This window comes from Nothobranchius furzeri, chromosome 3 (assembly GCF_043380555.1).
Source record: "Nothobranchius furzeri strain GRZ-AD chromosome 3, NfurGRZ-RIMD1, whole genome shotgun sequence".
NCBI classification, from domain to species: Eukaryota; Metazoa; Chordata; class Actinopteri; order Cyprinodontiformes; family Nothobranchiidae; genus Nothobranchius; species Nothobranchius furzeri.
Window position 1 is genome coordinate 57,270,047 of NC_091743.1, and position 17,255 is coordinate 57,287,301.

The 17,255-nt window shown below is 39.3% G+C and overlaps 1 protein-coding gene across 2 annotated transcripts in view; it reads right to left on the minus strand.

Annotated features, from left to right (window-relative positions):
- The window catches only part of suclg2 (succinate-CoA ligase GDP-forming subunit beta), a 138,012-nt gene that overhangs the window by 62,805 nt on the left and 57,952 nt on the right, over positions 1 to 17,255 (minus strand). Inside the window, exons 3-7 of one of the 2 annotated variants that reach the window (XM_015959295.3) lie at positions 16,109 to 16,208; positions 13,537 to 13,627; positions 9,062 to 9,214; positions 5,461 to 5,550; positions 3,264 to 3,360 (exon numbers count right to left, since the gene is read on the minus strand). In XM_015959295.3, coding sequence (XP_015814781.3) covers positions 3,264 to 3,360; positions 5,461 to 5,550; positions 9,062 to 9,214; positions 13,537 to 13,627; positions 16,109 to 16,208 — 531 coding nt within the window. Of the gene's footprint in view, positions 1 to 3,263; positions 3,361 to 5,460; positions 5,551 to 9,057; positions 9,215 to 13,536; positions 13,628 to 16,108; positions 16,209 to 17,255 lie in introns of both variants that reach the window. The other variant, XM_054751625.2, reaches the window with a different exon arrangement.

Consider the following 17,255-nt stretch of genomic DNA (forward strand, 5'->3'; position numbering starts at 1 on the left):
GCGGGCGGGCCTGTGGGCTTGTCGCTGATATCTCCCGGGACTCTGCCTGCTGCTGGTTGTGACCCCCCTGGGGCGATCCTCTGCTCCTCTCGAGAGGGGGCTGGGGCTTTTCTGGTTCAAGTCTCCCTGGGGTCCCTGTGCTCTGGGACAGCTCCTGGATCTCTGGGATTTGGAGCTCCCTCCATCTCCAACACATCTTTGGGGGGCAGATCTGTGCCCCCTCACACTCTCTATTGGACGCTCCTATAGACAAACCTTACATATACAAGCATGTGTATACACACAGGTGTTCACATTGTGCTCTCATAAGTATGGACTTGGGCACCTTCAACACATGTCTTAAGGCTGTGGTTGGCACTAAATGCACTGTGAGTTATTATCATGTGATTGTTCAGTAAAACAATGTAGATTTTATAATTTCTTCATCAGATTGATGCAGTGATAGCTTGCTTTAGTTGTAATGTTGTGTTACCACCAGCACTTAAGCACTCCATGTCTAGGTGACCCGGTGGGAATCTGAGGGTGTGAAGATGGTCTCAAAATTCTGAATTCACATTCCAGTTGAGCTGTGCACAAATGTCACCTTATCAGTTTACCTTTTCTCTAATCTTCTATTGTCTAATTTTGGGGAACCTGTGTGAATTGTAGCCTCAGTTTCCTGTTCTTGACTGACAGGAGTGGAACCCGGTGTGGACTTCTGCTACCGCTGCCCATCTGCCTCAAGGTTTGATGTGTTGTGCATTCAAAGATGCTCTTCTGTATGCCTCTGTTGTAATGAGTGGTTATCGGAGTTACTGTTGCCTTTATATCAGTTTGCACCAGTCTGACCTTTGTCCTCTGACCTCTCAACAAGGCATTTTAACTCACAGAACCACCGCTCACTTGAGTTTTTTCCTTTTTCGGACCATTCTCTGTAAACCCTAGAGATGGTTGTGTATGACAATCCCAGAACATCAACAGTTCCTGAAATACTCAGACCAGACTGTCTGTCACTAACAACCATGCCACGTTCAAAGTCACTTAAATCACCTTTCTTCCCCATTCTGAAGCTCGGTTTGAACTGCAACAGGTCGCCTTGACCATGGCAATATGGCTAAATGCATTGAGAGGCCACCATCTGATTGGTTGATTACTAATTTATGTTAACGAGCAGCTGGACAGGTGTACCAAATAAAGTGGCCGGTGAGTGTAGATTCACATCCATACACACTCCTACACATTTACATGTTATGTTATGAAACATGGTACTACCCCATATAAAGTCACACTTTTGGAAGTTTAGACATTTTTCACATTTCGAACTGAGTTCACCATTCTGGGAGACCTAACAACAACTCCTGTAGAGGCCACCGACTGGCTAAGGGAGAAAATAGCAATATTTAGCATCAGCACAAATCTCTACTTTGAACAGAACACATTTTAGTGTGTTAAAAGGAGGAAATTCAAATACTTTAAAGAACATAAAAGAAATGTGGTAAAAAAGATCAGTTGTTGCACTACTTGTGAAATGCACATGGAGAAACTTGCACCACTGGGGAAATCTGATCAAGAGTTTTGCATCCAGGCCTCTACACTTACACTAATGAGAGATTTGAAGTGAAGTTTATTACAGAAGCTGTTCCTACAGCAGTAACAGACAATGTGCTTGCTCTTTAAACACCAAATCATTTTTACCTTATTGTACTGCAGCTGCCGTGTAAAACTTTGTACCAATTTATCTGAGAATCAGTAAAATCCATGACTTACAGTCTCTATTGAGAGCTTAATACTAAAAGATAAAACCCACCTGAGCTAAATCTGTTAAGCTTTCTTCTATTTTCTACAAAACATAAGGGGATTCTTTTACATGCAGATGCATTTGTGTTCTTTAATTAGTTTTCACATACATTTTACTCATTTAAAGCAGCAAGCAGGGGACTATGCTTTACATTTTATTGTAGTTACACCAAATTATGATAATGACACGGATCCTGAATGTCCAGTAAATGGATCAAATTTCTAATTAGCTGAAGTTAATGTCAGTGGATTGAAACAGTAACAGGCTATTCGGTGAATTCAGAACTTCTTAACCTTTTAATTTGCTCAAATCTCCCTTTGATCCTTTCAAAAGGACCTATGCATTGGGAATAAGGGAGATTTCCAACAGAGGATTCACGGAGACGTTCCTTTTATCACAGACTGAAGTGATTGAATTTTAAATATAATAATCATGGAGTCCTGAATGAGGCTGTAAGGGCAAGAACTAGAAATTGTATGACTCCTAAATACAATTCAATTAACCTGGCTTAGGGTTTTAAAAGCTTAACATTTGCATAAATTTTACAGTTTTTCAAGAAAAAAGAAGAACATTATCAAAGACTGACATGAAGAAAAATCCACCTTAAAACAACCTGATTGGTTTAACGGTCTGGCATAAATATTGATTCTATTTCAGATAGTTTTGGGACCTAAACGCTCTTGTATTAATCTCATGAGTGTATTGAGAGGTTAATTTATCCAACGTGATGGATATCTGGGAGATATACTTTTTTTTTTAATGGTGGTGGATTTGTTCTTCATTCCTGCTTTCAGAGGAATTTCATATCTCCCTAAAAAAGATGAAACATCTCCCCTCCTTTTCTTTTCCTTTCTTTTTCACATCTGTCTCCGTGTCTGGTCGGAGTTACAAAGCATTCAAAAATAATAACAATAAAGTTTTAAGTATCAGGCGTGACATTAAAAGCAGACGCTTTAATGCTCCACCTGAGAGTAAATCTGTAAGGCTTGTTTCCAGCATGCAGACATCAATTCTGCTTGCTTCACAGCCAGACAGGACATGGTAAAAAAAAAAAAAAAAAAAAGATGAAACATTGACAAACATCAACAGGCTGTGAATGTAGAAAACTCTGCTCCCTGAAGCCATCTGTGTTTTGATCCAGACAAAGTGACGCTGACAAGAGGCTGATGTCGCCGTGTTACAATTATGGTACACTTACCAGTTCAGACCAAACAAGACTATCCTGTGCCTCACAATGTTTAATAGATGGCTGATTCTTCAGGCAAAATGAAATAAAATGTAATAATATAACACAGTAAATCACACAGGGCAGTAAACAACCACACACACACACACACACACACACACACACACACACACACACACACACACACACACACACACACACACACACACACACACACACACACACACACACACACACACACACACACACACACAAAGACAAAGACAAAGACAAAGACAACCATTTTCTGTGAAACAGTACCTTGTCCTTCGGGAGTCTCTCCGAAAGGATTGACTTCGACTTGAGTAGCGTCGACTTTCAGGAACAGATCATAGAGCCTCTTAATCTGATCTGCTGCCTGTAAAGTCCACAGACGACAGTAATTACCTGAGGGTTTGACTCTGAGCTCTCGGCCCCACTGAGGCCACTCAGCTCCACTTGCAAGCTGCATAAAACATCACACAAATCACAGTCAACAGCAGGCTGTCAGAGCTGGCTTAGTGTACCAATCCTGGGGAAATGTTATTTTACAATTATAACAAGGTGTGTCAATGACTAAAAAAGACGAGCATCGAAACAAACCGTGAACGGATTTTAGCAGCTGCAAGACAATTCTTGATTTTACACTGAATTACTTTATCCAGTATTATTTTCTTATTTGAAAACTATAATTCACATCTGCACTACAATAGGTATACCACAACAGGAATAATAAAAATAAGGGTTCCAGTTCATTTCTGTGAAACTTTTAAATGTTTATGTATATATATATATATTTTTTTTTTTTTTGCCCTTTCTGAAGTATTTTTGTGATAAATGTATTAGCAGGGATTCAGTAATGCTACACCTGAATCAAGATGCTCCACAAGTTTGGTGCAAAAGCAAAAAACATACAAATGCCAACTTTTTAAATTTTTTTCTTGCTTCGCTTTTTTGTTTTAGCAGTTATTTTAACAAAGTTTTGTTTTGTAAACTTTACGTTTCCTAAGTTTAAAATATTTCTTAAATAGAATTACCTTCCTTAGATTGAATGTAATCAGCTTTGACTTATGTAACCACTGTGTACCTCAATGTGCCAAAACATTAGTATCATGATGACTAATGTACCCAATGTAAAATAGCTTCCTGAATAATGTCTTCTAGGTTAAAGAAAACCGTTGTTAGTGTCCACTCATCACACACTTGAGTCTCAAAAAGAAACACACCATTTGAAATCACGGACAACAAGACGTTTGGACCTATGAAACGGCGACTGGTGTTTAGCACTATCTTGTTTCCTCTTGAAATGTGGGTGTCTGGTTCCAGCAGAAGCGTCTCAGGGAAAATACCTGAGAGGAGGGCGAGTGTTCCCTGACCATGCTTGCGTTACAAACCTTACAGATTGATTCATTACATTATGATTACTGTAACTATTTATTAGCCATTTAAATAGTTACAGTAGTTACAGTTTATTAGCCATAAGAGCCATTTTGTAAAGTTGTAACTATTTATACACTGTGCATGTCAAACAGCAATTATATCACATTTAATGACCACTAAACTCACTGTATATTTTAATTTAACAACTTCAAAAATGCCCAAACATTTTAGCAGGAACACACATAATAACTCATGCCATCAGACAGCCTAATAGAAACAGAAAAGGGTATTTTAAGTGCATCTTAATTAAATCGAACCGTCTGGCAGCTGACTCACAGCAACCAGGGGAAAGCACACCAACAATGCAAACACTTCACCAATCATTTTCCGTTTTTCCCCCTGCCCGTTTCAAATCAATGCCCTTTCAACATCCTGCGAACGGAACGATAACAAAATAATGGAATGCGACCAAAGCCAACTTGTCTTCAGCCCAAGTTTGCAGATTTATTTCTCTGATTTATACGTATTCCATGTGTTACAGTTTCCAGCTAATCTGATTTCTCATGCCAGGGCGCCCAAGGAAAAGAAAACAAATTAGTGATTTAATGCCAAGAGACAAAGAGGCTTTTGAAATCGACTCATCCAAGCACACAGACCCATTTGGACTGTGAAACCTGAGGTGCTTCTGTGCCGTGCTTCCCCAGCCTCATTTTATGAGCAAATGATGCTTGAACATGATTTTCACAACTTGAGGTGAGGAAGGAAATAAAGCATGTTTAGCTCACTGTGTAAAACAACAACAGCAATATTTAGTGCTTGTGTAATGCAAGATCAAAAAATACATTGATCACTAAATCTGTGTGGGGTCAAATCCCAGTGTCATTAGTGATGTCAGCTCCCAGAAACTGGCGCAAGGCCATGCAGCACTGCCAGCTACAACAATTCACCTCCTGGCAGGTGAGCCCTGTGTAATGACACTTACTTGCCTCTGGAAAACTAATAATAGCCAAAGTATGGTAGCTTTGTTAATGCACACGCTTCTGTCGGTGTGTGTGAATTGTAGAGCTTGCAGCTTAAAAGCCTTCGCTGCACCCATTACCTGTCTTTGCAGAGGTCCTTTGAAACCCAAATTAGCTGCCATGCGAAGCGCCTGGTCATCCTGCACACCTTTGAATATATCTATGACTTCCTGGAAGAATAACAGAGAAGAAGAGAGGACGACAGATAAAGTAAAAGAAGTGAGAGTAAAAAGAAGAATAACGATATGACAAAAACAGCTGATTTTACTTTTGTATTAACCTGGATCACAAGTAGCGACAAGCAGTCATACGTGCAGAAAGGGGAGTGTTGGGACTGGAATAAAGGATTCAAGATGACCAAGCCTCATCTTTAATTTCTGATGAAAACAAGCTGATTTATGATCCTTTAACAAGGATTTTAAAATGGCTGATGTCATTGTATGAAGTTGTCACCTTGGTGTGTGTCTCTCTCTGTGTGTGTGTGTGTGTGTGTGTGTGTTCAGGTTTTAATGTACACGATGGAGTTTGTTGTCAGTTGTTTATGCCATGATGATTGACAGTTTGAGGACTCGTACTTCATATACTCTCTTCAATAATGAATGACGTACAGAACTAACTCAAAGTTTGCAGAAGCTTTCAAGCATTTTGTTATGTTTCATATCCATCTTGAAACAAATGAACTAAGGCTGCTACAGCGAGCCATATCTGAGGTGGATTTATATTTTATCAAGGTCGCAAACACTCACGCAACGAGCGTTAGACACACATCTGACTGTCTCATGTGCTCGTTAATCAGGTTTGTTTATTAGTTGTTTTTAAAGGGGCCATTTCATAGAAAATCCACTTATTGGGATCTTTTTACCATGTGATATTATTTCCTTGTGAAAAAATAAAATAAAATAAAAAACAAAAAGCCATTTTTGGCTGCATTCAAGCATTTTCCTTTTCTAGCAGGAAGTTTAGAGTTTTACTTAGAAAATCCTGTAAAGTCTCAATGGGAACTAAGTGTGTCATCAGGCCCTGCTCGTCTCATGTAAGCTAGTCTCAAATCTGACACCTGCCTTCCCTGACCAGCACAGGATATGTAGCATAGGCGTCTGTTGTAATGTAGCAGACTTGGTAGTCCAGTGGTTAAAGTGCTAAGCTGGCATGTAGTTTTGCGCAGGTTTGCATCTCGGTCGCGGCAGTAACCTTTTTCTTAATTTTTTTAGCTATACTTGCCAGTATTGTTTTCAACCCTTTATTGGGAAACTGTTTAAAAAGTAAGAATCAATATTTCTTTTTTTATTTTGTTTTTTACTTTCTATGTTTATTTAGCCGGTGTGAGTCCATGTGAGGTGAGCAGAGTAAATGAAAAAATCAAAAAATCAAATAGAAAATCAACTTCTTGGAAATGACCAAATTCATAGATCTTTAGAGACAGAAAATATTTAGCAGAAAATCATCAATGCAACTAACATTTTAAAGAAATGAAATCAGCTTCAGCTGGCTATAACCGGGAATGACAAGAGAAGATGACAGTCAAATGTCTTAACCACTGGATTACCAAGGCCAAAACAACAGAAGAATGGCCTAAGACACTGTTGTCAGCTGGATTAATTCATTCATGTTTGTCCAGAAAGTAGACACAGCTAAGTAGAAAAATAATTTTTTTCTCAGCAATATTTGTTTTTGGTGTTTTCTGTCAGGCATCAATTTTTTTTTACTCAAATTTATCAATTGTCCACAGTTTCCTATTTATTATAACTAACTTTTATATTTGTCATTTGGGCAAATACGTCACAAGTGAGAACACAAGTGTTTCAGTCAAAAAAGGCAAAAATGGAAATTTGTTAAGTCGTCGTCGTCTTCCTCCGCTTATCTGGGTCTGGGTCACGGGGGCAGAATCCCAACTAGGGCGCACCAGACCGTCCTCTCCCCGGCCACCTCCACCAGCTCCTCCGGCAGGACCCCAAGGCGTTCCCGGACCAGATTGGAGATGTAACCTCTCCAACGTGTCCTGGGTTGACCCGGGGGCCTCCTGCCGGCAGGACATGCCCGAAACACCTCCCCAGGGAGGCGTCCAGGAGGCATCCTGACCAGATGCCCAAACCACCTCAACTGGCTCCTTTCGATCCAGAGGAGCAGTGGTTCTACTCTGAGTGCCTCCCGAATGTCCGAGCTCCTCACCCTATCTCTAAGGCTGAGCCCGGCCACCCTACGGAGGAAACTCATTTTGGCCGCTTGTATTCGCCATCTCGTTCTTTCGGTCATTACCCAAAGCTCATGACCATAGGTGTGAAATTTGTTAAGAGTGTGAAAAATAAAAGAGCATGGCAAAATAAACCAGTCATAAAAAAAAAAAATTTAAATATGGCTAAATAAAGGCTCCCTCCCACACTGGTTACTTGAAAGTGGGCATTTAGTTCAACACACCTGGTTTACACTCCACTCACTCAAATTAAACACACCAGTCAGATACTTTTATTTCTGAGTCATGCTAGTTTTATTAGTTTGTTTGTTTTGTAATATGTCCTCATGTTTAAAGAATCCTTTCTCTATCATTGGAGACACAAACTCCAAAATGCATATCAGAAATGATCAAAACTAATATTCTCCTTCTAAAAAGGTTTAGTTTGAACATTTCAGCTATGACAATTCGGGGGAAAAACTCTGAGAAGCCAAACTAAAAGTGTCCCAAACTTGTAATGAACCTCGTGTGGATAATCAACTAAATGGAATATTTCTGTTTGTTTTAGATAAATGAGTACTCCAAAACTAGTTTTTTACTGTGCCATTGTTAATAATGAGTAGACTGATGTGAAAATGAAATCTATTTAAAGGCCAGTCTAAAACCAAAGCTGTGAAAAACTGGAAAAGGTTCCATCAGCAGTGTGCGAGATCTATGCGGGAGCTTTATAACACACTGATCTATTCCCCTGCAAATGACTGAATTATAGAGTGGCACAATGGAAACATATGTGGTGTTTAAAGTGCACATCTGGTGACAATGACAGGAACATGCCAGGACGGTGAAATTTAATTAACAGAAACCTAAAACATAAGCAGATTACTTTGTATTTGCTCATGTTATGTTACAACATGAAGCTGTACACAAACCCAGTTTAATTATTCTCTACAAAAGGGATTAAAAAAAAGATCACATGAAGAAGATGAAGAAAATTTTAAAGAAGCAATGTGTGGTTTTTACCACTAATCACTGGAATCAGAATGTTACTGAAAGCAAATTAAATGATGCCCAAATATGGGCAGCTTCGTAACATAACGTGGAAGTGAGTCTAAGTTTCTTGGTGATGCCATATTAGATGCCATGTTTCCTTCTACGTGAGCCTGTGAGGACAAAATGCATTCACTGGTTTGTAACAAGTGGTTACTAAACTTTCACCATTCATAAACACATTTACCTCTTCATTGGTGCTCCCAAAGATTTTTGACCCTAATGGCCATCCACTGGTAAGGTCTTAAATCAAACTTGTACGTACTACCTTCTACACTGTAGATTTTATGCAACTAAGCTAAATAGCAAGTGAAAGAACACATTTGTTTTACTTTAAAAGGACAATAACCCAAGTCATTTCATCAGCTATCTCTTTGAAGTAAGTTACATGTTCATTATCCCAGTTTTCATTGTAAATATTTCATATTAAATTGATACTTGGTCGGAAAAATGAGTAAACATGCCTTAAAGATGAGTTCTGGGTTGCTGGCAGCCACCTCCTCAATATCCATACCGCCCTGGGGGCTTCCCACCATGACAGGTCCATTACAAGCACGATCCATCAGGATGGCAAAGTAAGTTTCTCTGCTTATGTCCAGAGCTTCAGCAACCATCACCTGGACATGTCACAGCAAGACAAAAGACATTTAAAACTAAGGATCAGTGTGTATGTGTCTGTTAATTTATTTTTGTTATTTGATCACAAAGAGAATATAAAGAACCATCCTTCGTCAAGCTTTTTGACAGGTCTATTGTTCTTTGACCTCAATGACCTTTTCCCCAAACCACATTACTTCAAACTTGACAGGTGATTGTTTTATGACCTTTAGTGATATGACCTTTAATGACCCGATATGTCAAGAAATACTTTGCTGTACTCGAGCCATTGACTGTGTTCAAGATAAGCCAGTTCTGCGCAGATTAGACCAGCAGTGATCGGCGAGCAGTGCATGCCAGTTAGATTTGTGTCCGACTTGACGCCGACTTGCTCTGACGTCATGCATACGTAGGCAACGATAACCTCGTGAGATCAAGGCGGCCGCAGATTTTGGAGCAAGGTGCTGCAGTTGCTCTCCCTCGGCTGCAAAACCTAGGGGATGACGGGAAACGCCTGGCTCTCACCTGATCTAAGATCTGAGTGGTTCATATTTTGATCCAAACATCCGGTGGTAGAACATGAAATGTTAGTTGGTCACATGTGTTCTGTAAATCATGTTATGTTGATGATGACAACTATATAGGCCATAAAGAGAACTGTTTTGTTTTCTTTTGTCACGTTTCCTATGAGCACACTGAAGCTACAGCTGATAACCTTTACTTATTATTACAGTCATGTTTTCATATAGAATATATGATATCCACAAGCACATGAGGATGTGTTTCAGCTGCTAACAGGCACCAGAATTAAAACTGAAAATTGAACAAGAGTGAACGCTAACGCGATATCTTCAGCCATCGTCACCCCCGAGCTACACATGTAGGGAAATCTGTCTGACTTGAAACTTTCTAATGCAAAACCTTCCTTTCAGTGCTTTTTAAATGAAACCAGACAATATAGAAAAACCATACAACATTCTCAAAATTTGAAAGCTGTCAAAACCATAAACTTATGTTCCCTGTTCAATATCATGTGATTCTTTGTTAGACTGTTTTGTTTTCCCACAGAAACCCCCTGACATTGTGCTTGTTATTTCTTTGTAATTGTATTATGTGCTTTGTCAATAAAGCATATTCAAGGGGAAAAAAAAACAAAAACAAAAAACAAAAATAAATCTGTCCGACTTAAACGCCGGCTTTAAGCCACTCCCCCTGCTGCTTCCGTCTGCTCTCGTCTGTTTTCCAGGCGAGGCGCTGCTCAACTCGAACACGGCCATTCTCTGCGCCTCCCGTCTTCTTTAAACCGCCAAGAATCATTCCACCTACGCACACGCTTCTCTGCTTCATACCGTTTCGAACTGTCTCGCTTCTCCTCACCAGTTTTAAAGCGTTTTGCCGGAGATTTCATCAAGAAATCCTATCCCTGTGGTGGCACCATCTTCCTGTGTGCTTGTGTGTTTCTAGCGTGGTTCCACTCTGTCTTTTAATAGTGAACTTATAGTTCACGTGACTATAACTAGAATCGTGCAGTACGTGCACGAATCGTACAAGTGCAGTACGTGGCTAGAGGTGCGCAGGTTCACGCGCGCGAAACGAAAACGGCGGCTTCCTACAGGGCGCGGCCATGATGTAGGTGAAAGCCGGTGTGTAAATGACAAACAAGGCTTGGGCGCCACCCGGGCGGTAAGTCATCAAGTATTTACCACCCGACGAGAAAATTTAGCGCCATTGGCGCTCGGGCGCTTTAAAGGTCCACCCCTGTAGATATAACCTGTGACAATGTAAAGCCATAGTTTTGTTCAACATATGTTTCTATGGTTTAGTGAAAAATAATATGCCATACATTTCAATGGTTTTTATTCCTTTATGCAAAAAGACTATTTTTTTACAGTGTTAGTACTTCTTTATGGAAACATTTAAAGTTCACACTACTGCCGTTACCTGAGCAAGCTTGACACTGGTGGGGCCTTGGTCCCACAACTGGATTATTTTTAGGACATTGTCCTGGTGCTTGCTTTTTCTTGGCAAAGAAGAACTTCGTAATTCATCATAAAAAGTCAATGATGCAAATTTTGCAGATACGATTGTCCGTTCCAAACATTTGTCCACATCTGCTTGTTGCAAGATTTAACTTTATGTTGGACCGTAGGAGTTACTACTGTAACAGACTCAACTCAGAGACGTACACCACGAAGACCAAACATACTGGTAAACAGTTGTGCCGATAACGTTACACACCCTGGTGGATTTAAAAAAAAACTTTGGTGGTGGTGGTGGTGGTGGTGGCAGTGGGGTGGGGGGTCAAAGAATATGAACAAAAACAATTTTTTTGTCCTACTCATTTACTCATCCATATCTTGGACATCTTTTTATATCAATTTCCTGTTTTATATAGATCAGTCATCTTTTCTCATAGATCCTGTGACAAATCTTGTGCTTTACTCCATGACTCAGAAAGTGGAAACCACAGTGCAGCGGTGGATGGAAGACATAAGTCTTCATTTAAGAGCCCAAAAACTCACACACCTTTTCTAATCACACGCTGATCGCAAGGAAACAGATCAGAGGTAAAGATGGTTACATATTGAAGCCATTCTAACCTATTTGTGTCGAGCTGTGTGCACGTTTCAGGCCAAAATCACATGGATATTTACATTTTGATGGGGTAATTTTGGTATTTTATTTTATTATGCTGATTTTAAATGAGTTCACACACTTTTTTTTTTATTTAAATGGCTTCACAGCATCACTGACCAACAGGTTTTTGTGTTTTCATTCACATTCTTAGAGAAATGAAAATGAAAATCAAAGCATCCACCAGGGTGTGTAAAAGTATTGGTACAAATGTAACATTAAAGGGAGAACAGGTAGCATGATTAATGCAATCACAATTGGAATAGAGGTAATGGATTCTACTCTGATTAAACTCATGGTTAGCGAAAAGATGATCGAAATAGACTATTTCAGACTCAAAAGGTATGAACCTGACGTGGGAGATTATAGGACAACTAATTTGCTGTGAGGAATGAATGAATGAATGAATGAATGAATGAATGAACGAACGAACGAACGAACGAAAAGTAAAGGTTTACCTTGTCAGAGACAAGAAGATCATTTGTAAGGGAGAACCCCTACAGGAGGCTAGCTCTGTGGTAGTTAAGGTTCAACAGGTTTTCTAGCTACAACATTTATGTGAACATGCACAAGTCCTTCGGCCCATCACCCATCTATTTTGAATGAGAACAGATCACCCTCTCTATCTATTACTTCTCGTCCAAACATTGCTTTCTCCTGTCTCAAAAGTCTCACATTCCATTTCAAATCTGATGTGTTTCTTTGAAACTAAACACCAGCTTAGTCCTTTCTTTTATTCCCCTTAAAGCCTGACTTTGTGCCATCCCGTCATTTTCTTTAGCCTTCGTCTATCCTCCTTGTCTCGTCTTCCCCGTCTTCTCTTGTCATCCATCTATCAGGGCTAGAATCACAAATCCATGTGGATGCTGAGGTGTTGGCCCTTTGTTTATGTTTTTTTTTTTTTTTTTTCTCGATCTAAGTGCCAGTTGAGCATGAGCTCCACTGAGTGCAATAACAAAACTTTTATGCCATTTGAAGTAGCTGGATAAGGTTGTTCTTGTATTCAATCCTTCAGGTCAGTCAATGGCTGCTCTTGTCAGGTCTAAATCCTGCAACATAGGCAATGTACTTGGTGAATGTCCAGATAAAGGGCATTTCTCCTCTAATTCAACTAATTAAAATTTTGTCCGGCTTGTTTGCCTTTGAAACGGTTAACGCTGAGCTTGTTTGAATGACTTCTCCTGCTGGTGCTTTCTGAAACGCACACAAATCTCCCTAAACTCTGCAGTAAGAGTGTGAGCAGGAGTTGTGTGGGTAGCATGGGAGGGAGAGATGTCAGAAACAAGGGCAAGCAGGACGTAAAAGACAAAGAAGAGGAGCGCAGAAACCACACACACTGCGAAGGCTTCATCACCTGGAAACGTCTGTTTTGAGCAGGTGCTGCATGCGGGCAGAGAAAATAATATGCCTGCTTGTTAGCGGCTCAGAGAAACAGTTGTTTACCAAACACTTTAAATTCACACTGGGCATGGCTCAATTTATGCAACAAGCCACAACACCAGCCAGCGCAAAACCCACAGTGAAAAACCACGGACAGCTTCTGTTTCAATGCAGCAAAAAATAAGAAAGAGCCCGACTGCCTCCACAGAGCAGTGATACTGGACTCAAAATGCCTTGAAATGAGGTCAGAGAAAGATGAGGAAAAGACTGAAACATTTTTGAAAACCTGAAGCAAAAGGAAAACAAAAGTTCTTCTAATTTTACTCACCGTTTTCACTTTCACTCCTTCTTTAGGCGTCTGCTTAGTAGTCAGGTTGAAACCAAGCATCTTTTTAGCCAGCTCACCGACCACTGCGGGGCTGAAACAGAGGTTAAATGTCAATCAATAGGATTACTGCTCTTTTATTGATCATATATATTTGAAAACCCACAAAAACAACATACACTATAATATCACCATATTTTAAAAAGTACTGAAAATGTGTAAAAAGCACTCTAAAGAACAAAAGGACTGCACCAACAGCAGAGCTAGCAGCATTACAGGGTTTTCTAGCTGTTCAAATGTTATTTATAATACACAAATCGACAAATAAAAATGTTTTTCAGTAAACAACTCTAACAGAGACCATAACCTGCTACATAAATAAATATACAACAGGCTAATTTCCATTAGCGGGAAAAAAACATGATGATCCGAGCAGGAGTTATGTTGCTCCAATTACCTCCAAATGCTAAATGCTTAAAAGGCACACAGCTTTGGCTTGCTTTGAGCACCCCCTAGTGTCTGTCTAGTAAAACCAACCGCAAACACCAAATATGATTTTCAAACTTTCTTTTTAAAACATTAACGTCCGTATGAAATTTTTACTCGATTATCATTACAACAGATTACTGCATCATCCCAAAATCTCACCTGGTTTACGAGCACGGTGAATGACTCACTTATATTGTCACATGAAATTCTAGCTCAATATTTGTAAAATTGACTGAAGTCTGAAGCCAGTTTAGTGCAGACTCATGTAAAAGGCCATTTCTCAATACCAGAGTGCACAAGTACATTAGAAACTTTATTCTATCGACTGTGGGAGTACGAGCACAGCATTTAGAACAGAACCATATTTGTTATGTTATGGCAACAAGTGCAGCTTTATGCTACTGAAATAAAAATAAAGGCAACACTGGTGTTATATCCATATCAAGTTAGCTAATTACCATTTTGTGGTTGTGAAGAGTCCACAAATATACAAGGTTACACACAACTATCTACAATAACAGACAAAGTTTTATTTATTTTCTCATACTTATTTGTACTTTTGATTTAAAAACACAACAGTTTTGAGCTTTCTCCTCTGCCATTCTTCCATTTGAGGTAAAACCGTTTGTTATGTAATGAATTATGGGAAACCTTTAAGGATGAAGTCTGCAGAAGGATGCACTGGTGCATCCTCGATACAATCGGACAGAGCAAGAATACGTTTGAGATCTTTGAGCGTACTTGCCAATGATATGTACTGAGGATTGTAACAGTCCTTGGGCCAATGTCGATGAAGCTTCACAAGTACGTGAAAACACATGTTCAGAGAAGTACGCATATTGAGAAACAGCCAATTAGTTGTGGCAGCCATCTTGAATTGGACAGGTTCCAAAGATTAATCGGGTGTAAGTGAGCATCCAGTTGTTATTTATGTTAAGCAACGAGAAATTTTACATTTTTATAAATTACTCGTCCAGATACGTGCAGTTCGTTTGGTAGCCATTCCCATCAGTACCTATTTGCACGCTCAGAGAGCAGAAATGCTGCTTTTTTCACTCACAAGTTTATAATCTCACTCGTATCACATTGGCACGCTCAGTGTTTATGTGTGTGCAGAAAGCGTGTTTTTTTAATTGTTAAACAGGAGTATGCGCGTAAAGGACTTGAAAAAAATGCGTTAGCATGCAATATGATATTTGTCAGCATTAAATAATGAATGTGTTATCGCAATAATAGCACAATTAGTTTGACAGCTGTAATATAATAATATATATACTGCCCTTTTTCGTTTTCCAACAGTGGACAACGATAAAAGATTGGTATTTTTTTCCTTAGTTTCTCATGATATTTGTATTTGTATTACATATATCACAGCACTGAGCATAGCTGCATCAGATTCTAGCTTTACACTGCTTTTCTGGGACTTCTTGGTCCTACTGCTGCGTGAACCTCTGCCTATTCTCTCCATCTGAAAGCAATCAGCATGCTGGAGCTGCCTTTGTAAGCCTGCTCTTGTTTAGTAAAAGAATACAAATGAAGCTGAGGGGGGGGCACTCTTTGATGAATCACAGTGAGGTGAACTGCACTGTTGTTTCACTGTCTGGGGAAAATGAACTTCAGCAGCTCACTTAAAGAAAACAAAGTTTGCGGACGATTTAAGCTAAGAGTGGTGATGCTCATACACGTCTGTGACAAATGTCATGAATCCCCGTTTTGCCTTTAAGGCTGCATTAGGTGGTAGGAGACTGCATTTCTTGTTGCATTTAAAGATGTTGGAGAGAAATGGAGCACCTGAGTAAAGAAAAGCTTTTTAAATTTGTTGTTTAACTCTTCTATTCGCAGTGTAAACTTGCCTTCAAAATTCCCTGTTTCAACATTTGAGAGCAGCTGTTAAAGACAAAAACTAAAGAAAACAAAATATGTATTTGCAGTACTTGAAACCTTTACGGTGTCTGTGCTTCAGGGGCATCTTCAGAGAACTCTTTACCCCTCTTCGCCATCAAAAGCTGCTGTCACTCTGGAAAATAACATGAATCTATCTCCTACAGTAACTCACAGTGTGAAATGCACATGAGGGAACACTTACTCCTTAATTAAATGCACTCCACCTTTAAGACCGCTGTCGAACACACCCTTGCCCCTGCCACCGGCCAGGATCTGAGCTTTCAGCACGATTTCCTTGGCTTCTGAAAGGTCGAGATGGAGAGGAAATCAGGAGAAAATCAAGAAAAGCTAGACAGAACACTTAAACACACCCTCGAGTCCAGCACTTATTTGTCCATATGACTAAAAGCAGAAGTGAAGAGGAAAGTAAATATGTGAAGAGAATAGAAATCACATCAGAGTATAATGTAGAAACTCTTGTGCAGAAATATTGTGACCACAAATAAAAATGTATCATAAACTGAGTTTTATGCTAAATTTGACACAAAACAAGCAGCTTTGTTTGAACTGAAATCAAGTTTACCAAATAACCCAGCAGGAAAAACATATGAGCATACAAATATATAATGTTTATCACCCAATATTAATGGGATTTCCTTACAATTTTGAGTTATTTAGCAGTAAAAAATAAAAAATAAAAAACACCTAACCTGGAAATGATCACAGGGTAAATATTAGGGCTCTTTTATGTCCATGACGTTTTAGTTTACAGTTTATATGAAACGTAAAAACATGGGCAATGAAACATTTCACTGTCAGTTTTCATATCATTATTATACAGGCCTATGAAACATTTATTACAAAGGTAACAAAATGTGCACAAGCTTAAAAGTCTACAGTAAAAAATTTCATAGAATTAATTTGAGTATGAAAATGAAGATAAGGTCTGTCCTTAACGGTTTTTAAACAGAAATACTGAGTATCAATGCTAACAAATGCTACAGACAAAATGGCTGAGTTGGCCATACTTTTTGAAAATAATTATTAATGAATAAAATTGTAGCAGGATGGATTGTTCTTGAAATATGCCGTCATCAAATAGTGAGACAGGCTGATAATATGCCAACTAGTTCACTGTGACCCCTTCATTTATGTGGGTTAAATGGCGGCCATGCTTTAAAGAGCAAGTCTGGTAGAGGGGCTACCAGAGTCTTAAGCCTGCATCCAAAAATAATGGTGCCACTTTTGTCGCAAAGCAAAGGCAGCATCAGGGAGCCAATGGTCACTCATAAGTGTCTAGTCTGTGGTGGTAATGTGGTGTGATCATGGATTTTTCACAAAACACTACG